General features: G+C 36.3%; 1 protein-coding gene across 12 annotated transcripts in view; it reads right to left on the bottom strand.

The window, feature by feature from the left end:
- LOC127859834 (rho guanine nucleotide exchange factor 12-like) overlaps window positions 1-22,449 on the bottom strand; it is a 115,205-nt gene that overhangs the window by 59,010 nt on the left and 33,746 nt on the right. For all 12 annotated transcript variants that reach the window (XM_052397350.1, XM_052397347.1, XM_052397349.1 and 9 more), the window contains 6 exons: window positions 21,291-21,390; window positions 19,393-19,561; window positions 7,923-8,031; window positions 7,028-7,138; window positions 1,751-1,852; window positions 306-387 (listed from right to left, as the gene is read on the bottom strand). In XM_052397350.1, coding sequence (XP_052253310.1) covers window positions 306-387; window positions 1,751-1,852; window positions 7,028-7,138; window positions 7,923-8,031; window positions 19,393-19,561; window positions 21,291-21,390 — 673 coding nt within the window. The remainder of the gene's footprint in view (window positions 1-305; window positions 388-1,750; window positions 1,853-7,027; window positions 7,139-7,922; window positions 8,032-19,392; window positions 19,562-21,290; window positions 21,391-22,449) is intronic.

The raw sequence follows: 22,449 nt of genomic DNA, 5'->3' as shown, positions 1-22,449 counted from the left end.
ATATTTCTTGGGTATCAGTTGTAAGATGAAGATTGACTTAACCCATTTATGCCTAGCGTCTAGAAAAAAGGCCTTGGCAAACAGCATAGACCGAGATGAGACGCCGCATGATGTGGCGTCTTATCAGGGTCTGCGCTGTTTGCTTAAAGGAATTTATGTAAGAAATATTCTAAATATAAAAATAAATATACTAGACATCCCTAATTTTGGAAAATAAATTGATCCAATTTAGAAGGATGGGAGAGTCCACTAGGCATTAATGGGTTAAAGACAGTTTGTGGTCAAGGGGCCTGTGAAGTACTCACTTGGGCGGCTCTTGGTCGGGGCTCCCTTTATCAAATCTCTTCACCAGTTTGTTGACTGAGTGACCTTGTTCTTTTAAGGCAACTGAAACAAAAAGCAAAATGATCACTTAATACTGCTGAAATAATATGCTTCTACAGTACTGCAGGGAATTGTGTGGATTAGTTTCAACATCTTCCTTTTATTTGCTAGTCTGTTTTGTTTCGATTTTTTCTGTAATTTCAACAAGTTTCAACAGTATTTCAACCATGTACCTGCAGCCAGCTTACCAACTTGCCCTTGTTCTGGGATAGCTTGGTACACACGAACCTCTCGTTTTGAGAAAACTGGGCTTAATGTACGTGTGTAAAGTGCCATCCCAGATTAGCCTAAATGTACGTGTGTAAAGTGCCATCCCAGATTAGCCTAAATGTACGTGTGTAAAGTGCCATCCCAGATTAGCCTAAATGTACGTGTGTAAAGTGCCATCCCAGATTAGCCTAAATGTACGTGTGTAAAGTGCCATCCCAGATTAGCCTAAATGTACGTGTGTAAAGTGCCATCCCAGATTAGCCTAAATGTACGTGTGTAAAGTGCCATCCCAGATTAGCCTAAATGTACGTGTGTAAAGTGCCATCCCAGATTAGCCTAAATGTACGTGTGAAAAGTGCCATCCCAGATTAGCCTAAATGTACGTGTGTAAAGTGTCATCCCAGATAAGCCTAAATGTACGTGTGTAAAGTGTCATCCCAGATTAGCCTAAATGTACGTGTGTAAAGTGCCATCCCAGATTAGCCTAAATGTACGTGTGAAAAGTGCCATCCCAGATTAGCCTAAATGTACGTGTGTAAAGTGCCATCCCAGATTAGCCTAAATGTACGTGTGTAAAGTGCCATCCCAGATTAGCCTAAATGTACGTGTGTTAAGTGTCATCCCAGATTAGCCTAAATGTACGTGTGTAAAGTGTCATCCCAGATTAGCCTAAATGTACTTGTGTAAAGTGCCATCCCAGATTAGCCTAAATGTACGTGTGAAAAGTGCCATCCCAGATTAGCCTAAATGTACGTGTGTAAAGTGCCATCCCAGATTAGCCTAAATGTACGTGTGTAAAGTGCCATCCCAGATTAGCCTAAATGTACGTGTGAAAAGTGCCATCCCAGATTAGCCTAAGCAGTCTGCACAGGCTAATTAGGAACAACACTTTCCACCTAATCTAGATTTTCGCCAATAAGAGACTTCAAGAAAAATGCCAAACAAGTGATCAGTGTCATCCCTGATTAGTTTGTGCATACTACACATGCTAATCTGGGATGACACCAATTCAATGGTATTTTTCCTTTAACTAAATTTTTACTTCTGAACTTGCACATGGAATAAATCATTTTTCTAATTTCAAAAGTATTAAATTTCTTTTGCTTTGTCAACAGCATGGTATATGACACAACCAGTGAGGCTACACTACACTTACTCAGGTCGCTGTCCGTGGGTCCCGGCAATGTGGCGACCAACGGGTGTGGCCCAGGACTCCCCTGATGGGCGCCATGTTCTGGGTCAGGTATCACCTGGGTAGCTGAAGGGTCAAGGTCACATTCATGATAGGGTACAACTATGATTAAGCTGTCACAGCTTAATTTAAGACTCAATTAGCACTAAGGGTTATTAAGCTATAGGTTAAAGGTCATAAAAATCATATGGTACAGGCACAGTTGAGCCCTGTTATTAAAAAAAATGTCAGGACCGTCAATGAAAATTGGTGACAGGAAAGTTGGAAATATCAATGTTCTATGTTGTATTATGTATGCAATGATATGACATAATAACAGGATAATTATGAGTTGATATGAATTAAAGTTGATTGAAATGTTAATGTTCAACTGTATAACTAAGCAGTCAATATCAAAATGTACAATACATTTTTAGCACAGAACAATGCTATTGTAATAAGAGAGGGGGCAAATCCAGAGATCAAACATGAACTGAGAATTTTTGATGTGGATATAAAAGTACGACTACAAGAACAATATATATATTTAGGACGACTTCATCTTTAGGAGCGGATAAAAACTATTTATGATACTCAAATTGCTAGTACCATACCCTAGCAATTGTGAAAATGTATAAAACTGTATAACTCCCAACCCCAGTGAGTTGTCATGCTCAAATAGAATATTTATGTACATAGAGATATGAATAACTTCAGGAAATTGGCTCGTTTACATAAAGAAATGAATAACATTAAGAATTAGACTGGTTTACATATAAATGTGGAGAACTTCAGGAATAAGACTGGTTTACATATAGATATTAATAACTTCAGGAATTAGACTGGTTTACATACAGTTATGAATAACTTCAGGAATAGGACTGGTTTAAATACAGACATCAATAACTTCAGGAATTAGACTGCTTTACATATAGTTATGAATAACTTAAGGAATTAGACTGGTTTACATATGGCAATGAATAACTTCAGTATTAAGACTGGGAAATGTCTTTAATTTCAGAAACGAATACTGTCACTATATATATGGGTATAATTTCAGCAGCATGAAAACAAGTAAAATGGGTTTAGTCATTATAATGATGTTATCAATGTGCATGTTAAAAGCACATAAGTTAGAAGTTAAGCAATAAATTTATAAATGTAATCTATGAAGTTTACAGAAAATGAAAAGCGGACATGTCAATTAATCTTAATGATTATTTTGTACAAAATATTGTCATAATATAACACAAACCATCTAGTTTAAAAAATGTTAATGAAGCATTGTTACAAGCATTTTACACATTCAACTGTTGCCTTTCATAATTTCATAATTATGCCACAAGCCAGCTGTCAATCAAACTAACAGATAATTGCAGTCACGATATTGCTGCAATTGTGTCCGAGGGAATGAGCATCTAATGCACAACAATATAGTGATAACTTGAGCTTTTTCACAGATGTGACTAATACCCCCACTTGCCGCATTTACACAGAATATTTTGCATGTTGTCTTCACATAAAACAGCGGACACCATGCTCAATGTTTAAAACTCACTAAGTGACCCCATGACCTAATTATTGACCCGGAATGGCCCATGTTCGAACTTTACCTACACATGATCTAGATACAACTTCTGACCAAGTGTGGTGAAGCTTGGATGAAAACTACTTGAATTAGAGAGCGGACACCATGCTGAATGTTTAAAACGCACTTAGTGACCCCCTGACCTTGTTTTTAACCCGGCATGACCCATATTCGAACTTGACCTAGACATCATAAAGATACAACATCTGACCAAGTTTGGTGAAGATTGGATGAAAACAACTTGAATTACAGAACGGACACTTAATACGGACCGACAGACAGACCGACTGACAGACAAGCTTACTCCTATATACCCCCCTAAACTTCGTTTGTGGGGGTATGATTAATAGGTAAGAGATCAATTATTTGGCAACTGGTAATTTTCTAATCGAAACAGGTCAGTCAAGGATTGTTTTGACCAATCATGGTTTTCTATCTGATCTGGTACACGAGATCACACTGATAATTTAAAATAATAATAATAAGGAGTAATAATGCAATTAATGTCATTAATAGCATTGGACAATCCACGGAAAGGTGTCCATCCACAGCTTATTAGCTCACAATATTTGATACTACAGGGCAGAGAATACTTCTTTCTTTTATACCTAATGATAAAATATGACATTTCTGCAGTGAAATAACAGCAGTGAAAATAAACAAATTTTTATTTTCACCAGTGAAAATAACAAATTTTCGGAACTATTTTTTCTATTAAATAATTATATATATATTTTCTATGATCATGATTAAATCAAAATCGACATTCCACCGAATTCAACAAATTTTATTTTTATTTTATGCTTTTTCACCATTTATTTACATCATAAGAGTTTAACTGGAGAATTTCACTGACATATAAATGCGTCATTTCGTCACACTTATGACGTCATTTTGTGTTTTGAAATGTATTTAGGCATGCCATGGGAGAAAGGGTAACTTTTACGCAAAAGGGAAACAGCTTATAATTATTTTCTTGAAAAGGGTCATAAAAGAGACAGAAAATTTATTCATGTCAGTGGAAGATCGTTTGTTATTTCCAGAGTGATCATAGAAAAAATATTTTCACTAGTGGCACAGCCACTTTATTTTTTTTGTTATTATGAACAAATATCCTCTATTTCATGTGATCAAAACAGGCTTGCTTTAACATGGTTAAAACAGAATAGGCTAGCAATTCCAAGACCATTTCATTCCACAATTGTATAGGACCAAAAACTGTCAAGGGATACAAATGTGCTAAAAATAGGCAACAGTTCCATGTTCGGAATTACGTTAAAAGCACAACATCGGAGGATCATAATTCATGCCTTTTTTTACATCAAAATCATTTAATATTCAGCTTGCGGCATGCTAGCTTCATTTTGATTTAAGTACTTTAATTAAATGTCTGTGATTTGCTATTTCCAATTATTTGAAAACAGTCCAATCAAATGTTCTTAATCAGTTCTTGCCAGTAAGACCTGAATTTCTATTTTAACTAGGAATATGCCCATGGGGCATGGACTCACCCTCATTATTTATGAAACAATTAATGGTTGTTTAAAAAAAACTTACTTTGTATTGTACAATTTACACTAGTTTCTCATTTTAAATAAATGGCAGATCTACTAATATTGTGCGCTTCTAATTAATTATTAGGAATAAAAAAGCTGTAGTTAACCCATTTATGCCTAGTGTCTAGAAAAAAGGCCTTGGCAAACAGCGTAGACCCTGATGGGACGCCGCATGATGCGGCGTATCATCAGGGTCTGCACTGTTTGCTTAAAGGAAATTCTGTAAGAAATATTCTAAATATAGAAATAAGTATACTAGACATCCCTAACTTTGGAAATAAATTCATCCAATTTCAAAGGATGGGAGAGTCAACTAGGCATAAATGGGTTAAAGCCTGTGTATACCTGAGTTCATTAAATCACATAGAGCTGACTTAATGGAACCTCCTGTGCATGGTGGGAAATAATATAGTGTTAAATGTATATTTACAAAGAGATGTGCTTGTCAGAAACAAAATGCCCCCTACTGCGCCGCTTTAATTTTTTTTGTTTTGTATTATATCCCTAAAAAATATTACTTCCCTTGTAAAAATGGTCTGTACCTGCCAAATGATAATTAGAAATTATCTCCCTTTAAAGCTTGCTACTTCCCTTGAATTTTTTTTGACCTTTGACCTTGAAGGGTGACCTTAACCTTTCACCACTCAAAATGTGCAGCTCCATGAGATACACATGATTGCCAAATATCAAATTGCTATCTTCAATATTGCAAAAGTTATGGCCAATGTTAAAGTTTTTGGACGGACAGACAGACAGACAGACAGTTTAACTGCTAAATACCAACCTACCGGGGGCATACAAATAATTTCAGTTTAAAGCCTGTGGAAATATAATTAGTGTATCCAAACAGACTCACAAATCATGTGTATATAATTATTGTCTTATGCCAAATAATTCCATGTATTTAGATGATGAATTTCTTCAGAAAAGTTGTCTTAAAGCATGTGCTCAGGATTGTTCCTAGATAAGCCTGTGTGATTCTGTTCTTAAAAAGTCCCACTGTTTTTATCCATGAATCCAACACAGTCAGTCTGCAGGCTGATTTGGAACAATTCTTTATTTACATACTTTAAGCCCATTTGTATCTCCCCATATGACCAATACATTCAAATGCTAGCTCTGAATTTGTAAATAACAATTGTTATTATTAGGAGATATATATATGAATATTGTTGAAATGATTTCTGCCAATATGCCACGTAAAATAATATGACATACACATACAGTGGTGTACACTAAATAAATACTGGTGGAATAGTAATAAAAGATGGGGAAATTAGCCGACATGATTTTAAAGTATAGAAAAAGATACAGAATTTTCCTTACTTGAAAAATAATTCAAGGTACTTTCTATAACTCATCCACATTATAATTCTCTCCAAAGACAGGGTTTAGTTGCGTCTTTGCAGTTTAATTTTCAGATAATTTAATATTTCTGGCTCAGACTATTCAGCTATTAAATGCTAATCATATTAAAATGAGTCTGCAATCTTATCTTATCATCACACCTGGACACTTAATGTTAACCTGCCAATATATGTATGTAGTGTAAAATGATTTCTATTGGTGGGACATCAATATTTGATGATTGAACGATTCACAAATTAAACATGAAAACATTGTAAAATTCCGTGCTCAAAGTTCCCTTCCTTTTTTTCAAAATCAGAAATCGTAAGAATTTTCTTGTCCAGAAAAAAGTCATATTTTGTAAAACTGCAAAATTTCATGCCAACAAATATATTACTCTACAGTAAATTGTTTGTTATTTTACAAGGTGAACATGTAACATTTGTGATTTAAGGTAAATGGAAATCACTAATTTTATAACTGCAGGGACATGAGGTAGAGTGGGGAAAATATATTTTGCGAAAATAAAACAGATCAATTAATTTTATATTTCTTAACCCTTTGCATGCTGGAAAATTTGTTGTCTGCTAAAATGATGTCTGCTGAATTTTTTAAATTAGCATTTTCTTCGAATTTTTTCAAAGAATACTATCAGAATAGCAAACAGTTTGGATCCTGATGAGACGCCACGTTTTGTGGCGTCTCATCTGGATCCAAACTGTTTGCAAAGGCCTTCAAAATTCGGTTCCAGCACTGAAAGATTTAATTAACCTGGAGGGATCTTTGATGATGATTTGCTGATGACAGACGTTCTGTTCTTCTTCTTCATACACAACTCGGCTAAATCGTCGATGCAGTTTTTGTGAACGCACTGGTCGCATGCTGTAACACAAAGATGTTTGGAATAATACAAAAATGGGCCTACACCTCAGAGAACTTTGTTACAATGGAAACAGCGTGCCCACACAGAGGCACTCGGTTACAACTTTGTACTTACATGTACACTGAAATCCCGGTGGGCCTACACCTCAGAGAACTTTGTTACAATGGAGACAGAGTGCGGACACAGAGGCACTCAGTTACAACTCTGTAATTACATGTACACTGAAATCCCTGTGAGCCAACGCCACAGAGAACTTTGTTACAATGGAGACAGAGTGCCCACACAGAGGCACTTGGCTACAACTCTGTACTTACATGCACACTGAAATCCTTGTGGCCTGACATCCTAGAGAACTTTGTTACAATGGAAACAGAGTATCCACACAAAATCACTCAGTTACAACACTATACCTACATGAACACTGAAATCCATGTGAGCCAACACCCTAGAGAACTTTGTTACAATAGAGACAAAAAGCCGACACAGAGGCACTCAGTTACAACTCTGTACTTACATGCACACTGAAATCTCTGTTGGCCTACACCCCAGAGAACTGTGTTGCAAAGGAGACAGCGAGCCCACACAGACGCACTCAGTTACAACACTGTACCAACACCTCAAAGCACTTTGTTACAATGGAGACAGAGTATATATACACAGAAGCACTCACTAACAACACTGTCTTACATGAACACTGAAATCCCTGTGGGCCTACACCCCAGAGCACTTTGTTACAATGGAGACAGAGAGCCCACACAGTAGCACTCAGAACACTGAACTTACCTGTACACTGAAATCCCTGTGGGCCAACACCCCAGAGCACTTTGTTACAATGGAGACAGAGTTCCTGTTTGTTCAAATGCACTGGGCTGAAATTATGGCCTTTCACACTCTGAAAGTAAACAACAGTGAACATTAACATGACAAAAGTGTGAACTTTATTTTGTTTCTTAACTTAACTGCAGTTAAAATAATGCTTTTTCTCACTTTGTCAACTGAAAATACAGTCTTAGAACACAAAATAAAATGATCTCAAATAATGAGATAAACGCACATCCAATTTGTGTAATCAGGGCCTATCTATCAAGCCTTGAAGAAGAAGATGGACCCTTGTTGCACTAAAATGTATGAATGCTTTAACCTTTTCCCTCTCAGAAGCAAAGTTAAAACACATTTTTTTAAGTAAAATTCATTTTAATTATTAACAAGGGCTGTTTGTAAAACATGCATGCCCCCCATATGGGCTGTCCGTTGTAGTGGCAGCCATTGTGTGATACGTTTTTTGTCACTGTGACCTTGACCTTTGACCTAGTGACCTGAAAATCAATAGGGGTCATCTGTGAGTCACGATCAATGTACCTATCAAGTGTCATGATCCTAGGCAAAAGTGTTCTTGAGTTATCATCCGAAAATCATTTTACTATTTTGGGTCACTGTGACCTTGACCTTTGACCTTGTGACCTCAAAATCAATAGGGGTCTTCTGCGAGTCATAATCAATCTACCTGTGAAGTTTCATGATCCTAAGCATATGCGTTCTTGAGTTATCATCTGAAAACCATTTTACTATTTCGGGTCACCGTGACCTTGACCTTTGACCTAGTGACCACAAAATCGATAGGGGTCATCTGCGAGTCATGATCAATCTACCCATGAAGTTTCATGATCCTAGGCATATGCATTCTTGAGTTATCATCTGGAAACCATTTTACTATTTCGGGTCACCGTGACCTTGACCTTTGACCTAGTGACCTCAAAATCAATAGGGGTCATCTGCGAGTCATGATCAATCTACCCATGAAGTTTCATGATCCTAGGCGTATGCGTTCTTGAGTTATCATTCAAAAACCATTTTACTATTTCGGGTCAACGTGACCTTGACCTTTGACCTAGTGACCTCAAAATCAATAGGGGTCATCTGCGAGTCATGATTAGTGTACCTATGAAGTTTCATGATCCTAGCCCCAAGCGTTCTTGAGTTATCGTCTGACAACCACCTGGTGGACGGACCGACCGACAGACCGACATACCGACATGAGCAAAGCAATATACCCCCTCTTCTTCGAAGGGGGGCATAAATATTTACCTGCTATCTCTAGCTTTCGCCTTTCGAAGGGGAATTAACTCATCCGGAATTTTAACTGGGAATCTGCCACCTCAATACCGTAATACAGGCCAGGTTAAACATAGTGCAATGCAACCTAGGCAAAAATTAGTAACCAACCCTCAATATTCTTTCAATATATAAAAAAATAAAATAATCGAATAGTGGGGTGGGAGGTGGGACTTACCAATAGCAGGTAAGTATTAATAATTAAAATGAATTTTACTTCAAAAAATTGTTTTAATGACATAAATACTGATCTGCTATCTTCAGCTGATTTTGCAGCTGTGGTGGGAAGGTTCGTATATATTTTCCCATCACAGTAACACCCATAAACTGGGTTATCAGCTAATGATAGCAAAACCCAAAACAAGGGTTATCAGGTAATCTTAGTTAAAACGGTATTAATTATGACTTCTCGGACAAAGTAAATATGTCTATGTCGTAAAGAAGACACTACTGTTAGTGAAACCACCACAAGACCAAACATATACATGTTGTATTGTTGGCACTTCAGAAAACAAAGATAAAAAGATGAAAAAGGTGGTCAGATTCCTCCAGAAAACAGCTTAGAGCACGTCAAAAAGTGGGGTGTGATACATAGATATGCCCACAAAACAGACAGAGCTCTTAATTTATGCTGTCAGATCCTAAAAAGGAATGAATCCTTAGATAGTGATAAGAGTAACCTTCCTTAGTTGCGGTCTAACCCCGAGAAATAGAAGACGCAGACACATCTCCTCCCCCCTTATTAGGGAAATGAAGAGTGTCTTTTGAGAACCTCGAATAGACTAACACTGTTGAAATAGAACTTCAAAGCCCTGATAGGCCATAGAAGTTTATCCGCATCTTCATGTCTACCAGTTTAAGAAAAACTTGGAATCATGAAGATTTTTAGAAGCCATGTAGAGGACTTGATATTAAGCAAGGAATCCTGGCTGGCACAACAAAGCGAAGACGACATTAGATCCAACTGGAATTGGTGGTATTCAACAGAAAAAGCATGAATTTCACTTTTCCTTATGGTAAAAGCCATAAAAAGAAGGAAAACCTTCTTAAAATTATATTGGAACTGTTAATAAGCCTGATGAAAAAGGTTTATAGGAGGGCTTAGGAAGCTCCTTAAGCAACCCAATGCCACAAGCCAAAACCGCTTAAGAAGGTAAAGGAACGAAAACCAAAGTGTTGACATTCCATAGCTTGGATCAGTTCCTAAATAGGTAAGACAGCACAGAGTTGTGATGACTTACACAAACTAAGGTTTACAAACAAAACACAATCTGTATCCTTTGATGGAGATAAGAACAAATTTCTTATCATCAAAGAAAAAGATGAGAACAACCTCTATGCATCTAGCAGAGTGATTAAGGTTATAACTATGCTCTTGAATACCCAGTCAAACAAGATGCGTTTGTGAAACACAATGTCCCCCTATATGACGTTTGACTTTGAAGGATGACCTTGACCTTGTGAAGGATGACCTTGACCTTGACCTTTCACCACTCAAAATGTGCAGCTCCATGAGATACACATGCATGCCAAATATCAAGTTGCTATATTCAATATTGCAAAAGTATTCATAAAATAAGCGATTTGGGCCACATATATTTGACCTCTGACCTTGAAGGATGACATTGACCTTTCACCACTCAAAATGTGCAGCTCCATGAGATACACATGCATGCCAAATATCAAGTTGCTATCTTCAATATTGCAAAAGTATTCATAAAATTAGCGATTTTGGCCACATATATTTGACCTCTGACCTTGAAGGATGACCTTGACCTTGACTTTTCACCACTCAAAATGTGCAGCTCCATGAGATACACATGCATGCCAAATATGAAGTTGCTATCTTCAATATTGCAAAAGTATTCATAAAATGAGCGATTTTGGCCACATATATTTGACCTCTGACCTTGAAGTATGACCTTGACCTTTCACCACTCAAAATGTGCAGCTTCATGAGATACACATGCATGCCAAATATGAAGTTGCTATCTTCAATATAGCAAAAGTTATTGCAAAATGTTAAAGTTGGCGCAAACAGACCAACAGACAGACAGACCAACAGACAGACCAACAGACAGGGCAAAAACAATATGTCCCCCACTACTATAGTGGGGGCCATAAAAAGAATTTCCATAGAACCTTTATACAGTTCTGATGGAATTATCCTTGCAAATGTAGCAAGGAGTGAAGATCTAACAGAAAAAAACGTTCTTCTGTAGAGATAACTAAATAATGGCCAGACATGTAGTGGCTATGTCTCTCTGAGATATGATATTTGACCTCTGAAGAAGTTTCCTGAAATAATTGTACAGGAGACTTAAAAAGGTCGTAGAACCATAATCTCATGGTTTATTAAGTAGATTCCATGAAATTATGGCAAAAACTCACCAAGATATTTCCAGTTTATGTCAAGTGGACGAATGTATAACAATCGCACACCCTGCTGGATTGATTTCTGTAAACTGCATTATTAGCGTTGTTCAATATTTACACTGCGATCTACAATCGCATAACGCTCATTATTAGCATTAGATGAGAAACAACGTTACTCGATTTAATTTGCATCTACGTAAACGCCAATGCAAAAAAATGCCGCGCATGGGCAATCACATTTCATTTGAATCCAACGGAAAAATAATTCAACAGAAAGAACTGCAAGACAAAACGTTCAACATGGCGTTGAGACGAGCTTGTATGTTTAAGATGATAGAGAAAAATTATTGTTCTTGCAAAGAACGAATAAGTTCCTGGTTTCCAGATACAAGGAGTGATAATGTGATCACCTCTGTGTCTGGAAGTAAACCACGTCCGAAGTGTGTTAGTTGAAACCATCACAAAGAAGTTGTGAAAATGTGATGTAAATGAAAAACAGCTAAAAATATGCTCGCTTTTCAAGATATAGATGTGCAGGTGATATTCATTAGGATACCACATAATTGAGAAAATCAAAATAAGTTGTTATATGTGATTGTCCCTAACCTTCCCTGCTCACATCTGTATAAGATGTAAGGAAGGTTGTGATAGAATAAACTATATTCTTGCCAAGATAATCTTCTAGTCTAGACACCACTGAATAGTGGGAAATAATGACAAAAAGATGGAATTCTGTGTCATTGCATAATCCCGAGATTAATACAATTAACTTGAAAATAAAGCTGAAATGGACGTAAGAAAAGATGTCACAGCAGAAAGACCGGTGACCGGTGGCTGGAACCATTAGTCAAGGATGGATGGGGAAAGAAATCACAGCAAGCCGAACTTTCTTACTCCCTACACACTTAAAAATTGGTAGAATAGGAAAGTGTTTAACACTTATAAGTTTATGACCTATCTACAGTATATAGCCTCTTTCTTAAACCAAAAAAAGGCGCCTTAAAAAAGCTGGAGAATCAAGGTCGTGCAGTCATCGATTTGCAAAGTATCGAAATATGATTGAAAGTGGTACCTCAATAATCCGAGGTGTGGTGGCAGAAAAAGGTGAAAACCCTAGGAGTAACCTTAATGGGGTCCACCATTGCCGATAGAATGCTTGTAAGTCTTCAAATCTGACTTGATTAATCCATTTACTCTAAGACTCCTAACCGGGGCGAATTCCGAAAGGAATACAATCAGTTATAGGAAGACGGCCTGTTATGGCCAGAAGTGTAATAGAAGAAGAACTTTAAGAGAAAAAATTGTTCTTCTAATAAAATTGTTTCCAACCAGGGAATCTTGAAGATGAAAAGAGAAGATGAGGTCCCTCCAGATCCTTAGCATCTAAGATCTTAGTTGAATAGCTCCCAAGCCATCTACAAGACTGTAGCCGCCATGTGGTCAATCTGATAGGCAATCCTATGTATCAGAACTCTTGTTGATTCCAGTTAGAAAATATGCACTGTCGTATGAGCAATAGAAAAGCAGAAGTAGACACGAAAGTCTTGTTAATCCTGCTAAAGTCACGTATGTCCCAACTGTTCCGTAATACTAACTGCAAAGTCTGTAGCCGGCAGGTAAAGGCGGTTAAAACAATTAATCCTTTGGGTCTCGAACATAAATTAATAGAGGTCAAATAGTAATGTTCGTCCTCAATGCTAGACTCCGAGCCCGCTTCTGCCGATCTATCTGCAAGACCAGTAGACTGCATGTAGCCGGTTGAGATAGAAGTAGAAATAACAGATATAGGTTATTTCATAATCTTGTAGTATTAGTAGTTCATAACCAGCACCGGAATGGATAGCTGGTCAGGAAAATCAACCATAAACTGTTCACAGACCAGATTATCATACGGCACATAAATCATTATTTGCTCATAATGAAAATTATATTAATACTGCCGTAGATCATACATTAAACAAAAGTTTAATTCAAAACGGATGAAAAATAAAATGACGATCGATTAGATTGTCATCATAACATTAAAATCATTATTGCACACAATGGCAAATGATAAACAATCTGTCAATTGAAGAACATGCTTTGCACGATCTCGTAAGACATTAGAAGAACATGCTTTGCACGTTCTCACAATGTATTAGAAGAACATGTTTTGCACGAGCTCGTTCACGCTAACACCCAGCATGGTAGAAATAAACCATTGTTCAATAAAAGCAAGCGTGACTTAAGTTTACAAATGAAACAAGAGCTGTCACCATAGGATGACTTATGCCCCCTATATACACTTGATAGACGTTATGAGCTTTTTTCGAAACCTAAACACGGACCCTTATTTCAAGGTCAAGGTCACAGGGTAATTTTTTTTGTGCATACGGAAAGGCCTTGTCCATATACACATGCATACCAAATATGAAGGTTATATCTCAAGGGACATAGAAGTAATGAGCATTTTTTGAAACCTAAACGCAGATTTCGAAACCTAAACTTGGACCCTAAGTTCAACGTCAAGGTCACAGGGGTCAAAATTTGTGTGCGCATGGAAAGGCCTTGTCATTATACACATGCAGACCAAATGTGAAGGTTACAGTACAGCTCGCGCGGATTTGTCAAAATCCGCGCTGCCACCGCGGACAAACGCGCTCTAGGGCGGAAAATCACGGCGATATTGTTTCTTGTTCGCGGTGTTTTTTCGGCGGTCCTAACAAAACGCCGCGGACACTATCACAGTTAGAAGTCACCGCGGATCGTCGTGGACTTTTCGCGGACCGCGGTGGGCGCACGGCGGATAACGGTGAAGGTTTGTTATAAGAAAATTTCATTTGAGAAAAGGTTCATTATAAAAAGAAAATAACATACATGTTAACATTGTACCTTTGTTTTGTTTGTGGTGAGTAAATGAAATTCCATTAAATATATAATTCTCTCTATGATATAAAATTGTTTACTTCTGTTTCCCAATAATGATGAAGTAAAACTTAAAGTATTTATAGCATGGTTACGTAGATTCCCGAAGATAATCTTAATTAAATGTTCCTATATCTGTGAAAAATAATAAATAAAAGGAAAAATAATTGAATACACAATTAAATACCCGCAAATAAAAAAGATAACTCGTGTATAATTTACTTCGTGTGCGTAACGTTTTACGCCATCTCGTGTCCCTAACATTAGCTCGTAATCTTTTTGAGGGGTATTATGGGCATTTTTCACTGTTGAATTGAGCTGAAAAGAATTTACAGGTCAAAAGACTTAGTTAAAATGTGGTTACTGGCCAATTATCTGCAAATCATCTTGCTACCAGTTGTTTATAAATATATATATATATATATATATATATATATATATATATATATATATATATATATATATATATATATATATATATATATATATATATATATATATATATATATATATATATATATATATATATATATTCAATATTTTACATGACTCATCCAGTCCCCTAAGCCGGAATTATCCGTTAAACAAAAAAGTGTCTTTGTGTCGTATGAAAGAATCTGCATTAAAACTTAATTTATATTCACATCGTAAATCGAATCATTTATTTCGTCAGTTGTCGAAACGAAAGTAAGGTTGATATTCAAATGCATTATTGTTCTCTTTCCTGGATATTGTTTTAGTATGTTGATGCTTTATTAACAAATATAAGTCTATATGAAGTGAAAACACCAAATAAAAACAACAGTTGCGCTAGACATCTATAAACTGTTGGATGCCCATAATATCACTTTCACCAATCAATCAATTTAAAACACATAAATGACCAGTACAAAACTAGCATTATTCACGCCTATTTCATCGGTTTGTACTCTCCGCAATTGTGTTAATTGTAATTACATTTACTGTGACACGCGTATCATCGAAGTTGCAAACTGTGAACTACCTCGTCTTGGATCAGAAAACTACGACTTATTTTAGCTTGGATTAGTAAACTGTAGATGACTATAAGACAGCTATCTTCGCCCTCGAACATATATAAGATAATATATATATATCACTCGCGTTAAAGGGGCCTTTTCACAGATGTTGTATGTTTTAAAGTTTGTCATTAATTGCTTTATATTGATAAATGTAAACACTGTAAAAAATCTGGAATAAAATTGAAAAAGGGCTAAAAGTAGCTTTCTGCAGGGCTCGTAGCAGTGACCCCCGGAGTCATGGAGTTAAAACGAATAGGACCGCTCGGCCATCCTGCCAAGTATGTATAATGTATTTTATACTTTATATACGCAATCTCCGTAGTTTCACAAAATTAAACGACAATAAAAGAACTATACAAATTATTCAATCGTTTCGCGTTGCAACGCTTTATAATTTTCAGTTTTTAAAATCGTCAAAAGATGCATATACTGGCTATATTAAACCATGGTAAATGTTCAGTATTACCGTTTCCTAAAAAATATCTCAACTAAATAAAAAATTTGCGAATCTGAAACAAGTTTTTTTCAATTTTGTCAATTTATCAAAACGTGAAAAGATTAAGATTTTCTTTAAGATTCACTATTCGAATACAGTATTACGATGGGGAAAGTAACACACACGACAAAATTGCAGATTTTTAATCTTCATCGAGCTGGCTTTCGCGTGTCAGCTATTATGAAGTCTATAAATGCGAAAGGACACGTCAACTAGTTATGTACTGGGTAAAACAGTATATTATTGATCCTGATATCGTTTACCGCCTGTGGTGTATGGTCTCTGTTGTAACGACTATCATGTTAGTTACCATCTGGACAATATCTTATCTTAGCGACACACATTGCCACGGGCTAATATAACACCTGATTAGCATAAAATAAATGCCCATATGTAGGCTGAACAACATGACATAAGAAAATTATACATTAATTAATTAAATTAACCCTAAACAATAGATGTAAAGTTTTATTAAAGACTCATTAAATGGTGCAACGATAACAAAATAGTTAAAATTTCAATTTGGTTACAATAAAGGAAAACTTACTATTATTTTGCATCTTCTTTCTCAGTAGCATTACATATAAAGCCTCAATAGCATTGTGAATTAATAAACAATTCAGGTGAAAAATTATATTGTGTTTGTATACATCATGCGAAATGCTATGCGAGAATAAATTGCCCTCTTCTGTTGCAAATTGTAAACAACACGGGTACAGCGAAATAAATCATTCACCAAGATAAATCAAAAAGCAACACACGGGTAAAGGCGATTAAAAAATCCGACTTTCATGAAATCCGAAGGATAATCATCAAACAAATCTAAACTCTTTAATAGACAATTAGATATTTTATTGTAATAACACTCACAAGTACAATTTATTCTAAGTAATGAGTATCAGCATATGAGTAAAAACAATTTTAAAACATCCGTCTTTCATTGAATCAAAAGGACAATCATGAAACAAATCGGGTAATCTTTTATAGCCAATTATCTATTTTATCCAATCAGACCTAGTGTCAACAATTTCTGAACAGCGGATTAATGACGCGTGAAATTAATGAAGATGGTGGAAAATTGTGCAAACTGTAAAAATCGCAAACAATTGAAAGAGATTAGTGATAAGTGAAGGCGGTAATCGGTAATAGCCCGGCGTCATGTGAAGAGACCGTATCTAATCAATACGTAACCTACGATCATTTTAATGTGGAATTCGGTTTTAAATTTGTGATAAGTGTAATTCGGTGTTTCCATGTTACGCAATCATACATATCTCGAAAATATTAAAATTCCAAAACATAGAATACACGTACCTCTCACAAAATTTTGAGCATCATTTCAAAAATTTAAAATAGAAAGAGGTCAATATAGAAATATTTCACGACAACAGAAAATGTAAATTTTGCAATCATAATGTTATAGAAAACTAGCACTGTTTTTCATTATAAAAAAGTATTACGATGAAAAAACACATTTAAAGCGAGATAATACGAATTTGTATATGTGTTAAAGTGTAATATATTGATAAAATGTGAACAATAACACAAAATAGGCAAGACGAATTTCATAACATTCAGCAAAGACAAATTTGTGCCCCGAGCCGATTGCGACGAATATATTTCGTACATATTTTCCTACAATAACCGAAGCATTCGTCTTTTTAGTTAGTGTTCGTGTGTCGTATGAATAGATGATATCGATGCAGGAATTTAAAAAGAACCATTTAACTAAATTTAGATTCACATCATACTTGCATGATTTACATGCTGGCCAATTCTACTATACAGCCTTTTTCGATATCAGAATTAAATATCTGGTTTATTTAGCATTTTTCGACACATGTTCTTCTTAACTTTTATTTTAATTTATAAAAAATATATGTTTAATAAATCTTTTACACATTTTATATTAATTAATACATATTTGCCAAGATCGTATATACTCGATTTAAAGGGATATACAGGTTATTTGCTTGTTTCGATTTTATTTCACGGGTGATAAAAAATTAGTATTTTTACGAGTTGCAAAGACACGAGTGAACAATTTTTTCTGTGATCACTCTTAAAAGAAAATCGGTAATCTACCCAAACCAACACATTTTATTTTTTAACACAGTTTACATTTTACAAGCCTGAACACTGATAATCATTTAATCCTTTTAATATAAGCCAATATAGCGGGAATCAGAATGAAGCGACGCTGTCATTTCTAAATTTGATCCCGGCTCTATTGGATGTATGTTACATGCATATAATAATAATAATAATAATATAGTATTTTATTATCATCATTAATAACATGCGCTATGATTCATGTATCTACATGTATATATTCAAAAGATAAATACATGTTTGTATAGTTAAAATCTACTTTGAGATTAAATAGTTACGGTCACGGTGTAACGCCGCGGATCGTCACCGCGGACCACGGTGGACGAACGCCTGCTGTGTTTTTTGCCGAAGTAAATTACGTCCGCCGTGGATTGATACGACGATCATCGCGGACCGGTGAACCTCCGACGTCCGCGGCGATTCCTACCAAAAACGCGTTCGCGATGACACCGCGGAAAATGAATAATTTCTAAGAGCTGTACTGTACATCTGAAAGGACATAGAAGTTATGAGCATTTTTAGAAACCTAAACAAAAAGTGTGACGGAAAGACAGACGGACAGACAGACGGACAGACAGTCCGATCACTATATGCCCTCCTACCGGGGGCATAACAAAAAAACATTAAATCCACATAAATTAATCCGAATGAGAAATAAAAAGATAAATAACACAAATTATCTATTCAAACCCCCAATCATCCAAGTGAAATAAATCGAAAAACAATTTCCAATTCAGAGCCGTTAAAGTCACGTTACACCTGGTAGATCTGGAAAGAATATTAAAGGTTGGTTACCAATTTTTGCCTAGGTTGCATTGCACTATGTTTAACCTGGCCTGTTTTACGGTATTCAGGTGGCAGATTTCCAGTTAAAATTCCGAATGAGTTAATTCCCTTTGGAAAGGAGAAAGCTAGAGATAGCAGGTCAGTATTTATGACATTAAAATGGCAATATGAAACCTCATTAAACCAGAACAGCCTACAAGTCTCGCAATCATTGTATGTTTATGCTGTTTGATACCATCAGCCCCTTAGGAATGGAAATGAAGCCTTAAAAACTTGAATCAAATAAAAAGTATTTAAAAAAAAAAATTTTGGGGAGGGGGGTTTCACCAAAGAGCGTATGTGAGTGGAGAAGGGTTAACCCATTTAAATCAGAAACAAGGCTTAAAACCCATTTAAATTAGCCACAAGGCAGTTTTGACTCCCAAACCTTTTTGCTCTTCCCACGGATGGTGATCACGGGCCCCCTTGTGCGGTCCTTTGAGACGAAGCTTGGTGTTTTCTCGAGCGTGTTGCCGTGCTTACTGTGCCCCGTGTGGCGCAGGAACGTGGCCAGGGCCCAGCTCTGAGCAACGTGCTTCTCATCTTCCTCGTGTTGCCTGAAACAGGGGCATGATTTGCACCAATAGAGCAGTTGCTTGAAACAGGGACATGATTTGAACCAATAGAGCAGTTACCTGAAACAGGGACATGATTTAAACCAATAGAGCAGTTGCCTGAACAGGGGAATGATTTAAACCAATAGAGCAGTTACCTGAAACAGGGACATGATTTGAACCAATAGAGCAGTTGCTTGAAACAGGGGCATGATTTGTACCAATAGAGCAGTTTCCTCAAACCGAGGCATGATTTGAACCAATAGAGCAGTTGCCTGAAACAGGGGCATGATTTGAACCAATAGAGCATTTGCATGAAACAGGGACATGATTTGAACCAATAGAGCAGTTGCCTGAAACAGGGTCATGATTTGAACTAATAGAGCAATTGCCTGAAACAGGGGCATGATTTGAACCAATTTAGCAGTTGCCTGAAACGGGCATGATTTGAACCAATACAGCAGTTGCATGAAACAGGGGAATGATTTGAACCAATAGAGCAGTTGCCTGAAACAGGGGCATGATTTGAACCAATAGAGCAGTTGCCTGAAACAGGGGTATGATTTGAACCAATAGAGCAGAGACCACAATAAGAAGTTCCATGAAAACAAGCAAATTCATTAAATTGATATCCCCCACCAAATATTTTTTATGGATGGGTGCAAATCCCTTGATATACAGTATAATCCTCAAAAAATATATAATTAAGTGTAAGGTTATTGTTTTATGCATTTCAATTCTCATCGTTTATACACCAGTGGAGTTTCATGATGAAATCTTGTATCATATCTGATATATAGCCCTGAAAAATATATCATAAAAGAACAACAAAGGGAAATAACTCTTATTTAGGAATGTGTAATGTTTTTGTTATTGTGCAAGGCAATTCCCCTCAGTTGCATTTCTCCTTATTGATTTCAATACACCAATTAAGTTTCATGTTCAAATCATTTATGTTATCTGAGATGTAGCCCTGAAAAAATCAACATAACTCCATTTAAGAAAGTGAAGGTTTATGATTTTTGTGCATGACACTTGTGTCCTCATTGATATCTGTACACCCATGAAGTTTGATGTTGATTATCTTGATATCGTATTAAGTTTCTGAGATATAGCCCTGAAAAGTTTGTGACATACGGAGGAAAATACAGACTGATGGACAGAAAATGTCTTTGGCAAGGGATAATTTACAAACCACTGGGCCCCACAGTTTTCACTATAATATGAAGGGCCAATTATGACAACAAAGGCATGATTTGAACAAACCTTGTAGAAAACCGCCATACAATATTAAACAAACATTATCATAACCCTAAACCTAGCACTTTCAGAGAAGATTTACAAAAGTTATTATCTATATAAGTCTATACAAATTATATGACCCTTAGGAAAGGCCAGCTTTGAACCAAGAGGCCCGACTTGAACAAACAAACTAAAGGAATACCATATAATGATACATGCAAACCGCTCTGCCTTGCGGTTTATGGTAGATTTTTTAGGATTTTTTAGGATCTTACTGTATACATTTTTGGAATACAAGTAACCCCCATGGCGGGGCAAATTTTAACCCAACACGGATTATTTGAATAAACTTTGCAGAGGACTGCCATAGAATGATACATGCCAAATACGAAACCACTTGGCCTTGGGGTTTCAGAGAAAACTAAATATTTCTTTGCTTTTCCGATTGGGCCCAATACTATAAATACATGTGCTTGTCTCTGGAACTTACAGTGAGTTGTCCAGGTCCTGCACAAGAAGCCTGTCCACTATCTTATTCTCTTCACCTTTGTCCATGTGGTCCTTCAACTCTGAGCACCCCTCCACTAAACCTTCAAGAGAGAGCGCAAGATCTTAGGCAAAGAACACTGCATTTAAGATCTGAGAAAAGAACACTAGATTTACGACATTAAATTGCATTTAAATTTGATTGTATGGACTTTTTATGTGTACATGGAATTTGGTTTTACCAGGAAGAACTTTGAGCTGTATGTATGTACTCAGAAGAGCTCGAAGCATTCAAGAAGAACTATAGGAACACAAGATGTAAGACCATGTATTAATTGACATTTTTGCCGCCATCTACTAGACCTAAAACAGGCAGCACCAAACCTAGTATATGGAACGCTCTCTTGAACATAAGACTGGACAGATAAACAAGGACTTGACAGATAAACAAGACCTAACAGATAAATGAGACCTAACAAATAAACAAGACCTAACAGATAAACAAGACCTAACAGATAGACAAGACCTTACAAATAAACTAAACCTAACAGATACTGTAAAATCATTAAAGTTCGTGTGGTACTAATTTTCGTGGATTTCGTGGTTCCGCCGTACTTGATGTTAATGATTAATCAGTATGAATAACAAGTAGTGTGTTTATATAAAATATCAATTTGTTCGCCATCCAGTGCATTAATAAAACACTAAAGTCGTGCGAGTTTTTCTTTTTTATTCATCATTGTAAATATACGTTTTATTCATCATGGTTAATAAACGTAACGCGCAATTTTTGCCCTGGTTTCGTCACAGTAAGAAGCGTACTCCCCACGCTTCCGTTTACGTCCAATGACCATTTCTTCTACTGCATCGTTAGCGGCCTGTGTTAATAAAGCTTCAGTCGTAGACAGAGCCTTTGCAGGGTCGGGCAATCCTGCCATAGTAGGAGAACGTGTCGGTACTGTTCCCGTTTTCAACCATTTTGAAAGAGACATTGTTTGAACGCAAGTTAATGCGATATGTTGTTTTATTGATAAGTGTTTGGATGATAATGCTTTTATAATCAAGCACGGTATATAAACTGTACATCAACGACTATCCTCTTTTACGGGACATCGTCAAATTAACCGTTTGAAGATTTATCAAATATGTCAATTAGTGCCAAT

Source organism: Dreissena polymorpha, chromosome 15 (genome assembly GCF_020536995.1).
Source record: "Dreissena polymorpha isolate Duluth1 chromosome 15, UMN_Dpol_1.0, whole genome shotgun sequence".
NCBI lineage: Eukaryota > Metazoa > Mollusca > Bivalvia > Myida > Dreissenidae > Dreissena > Dreissena polymorpha.
This window is presented reverse-complemented; position numbering and strand designations above follow the sequence as displayed.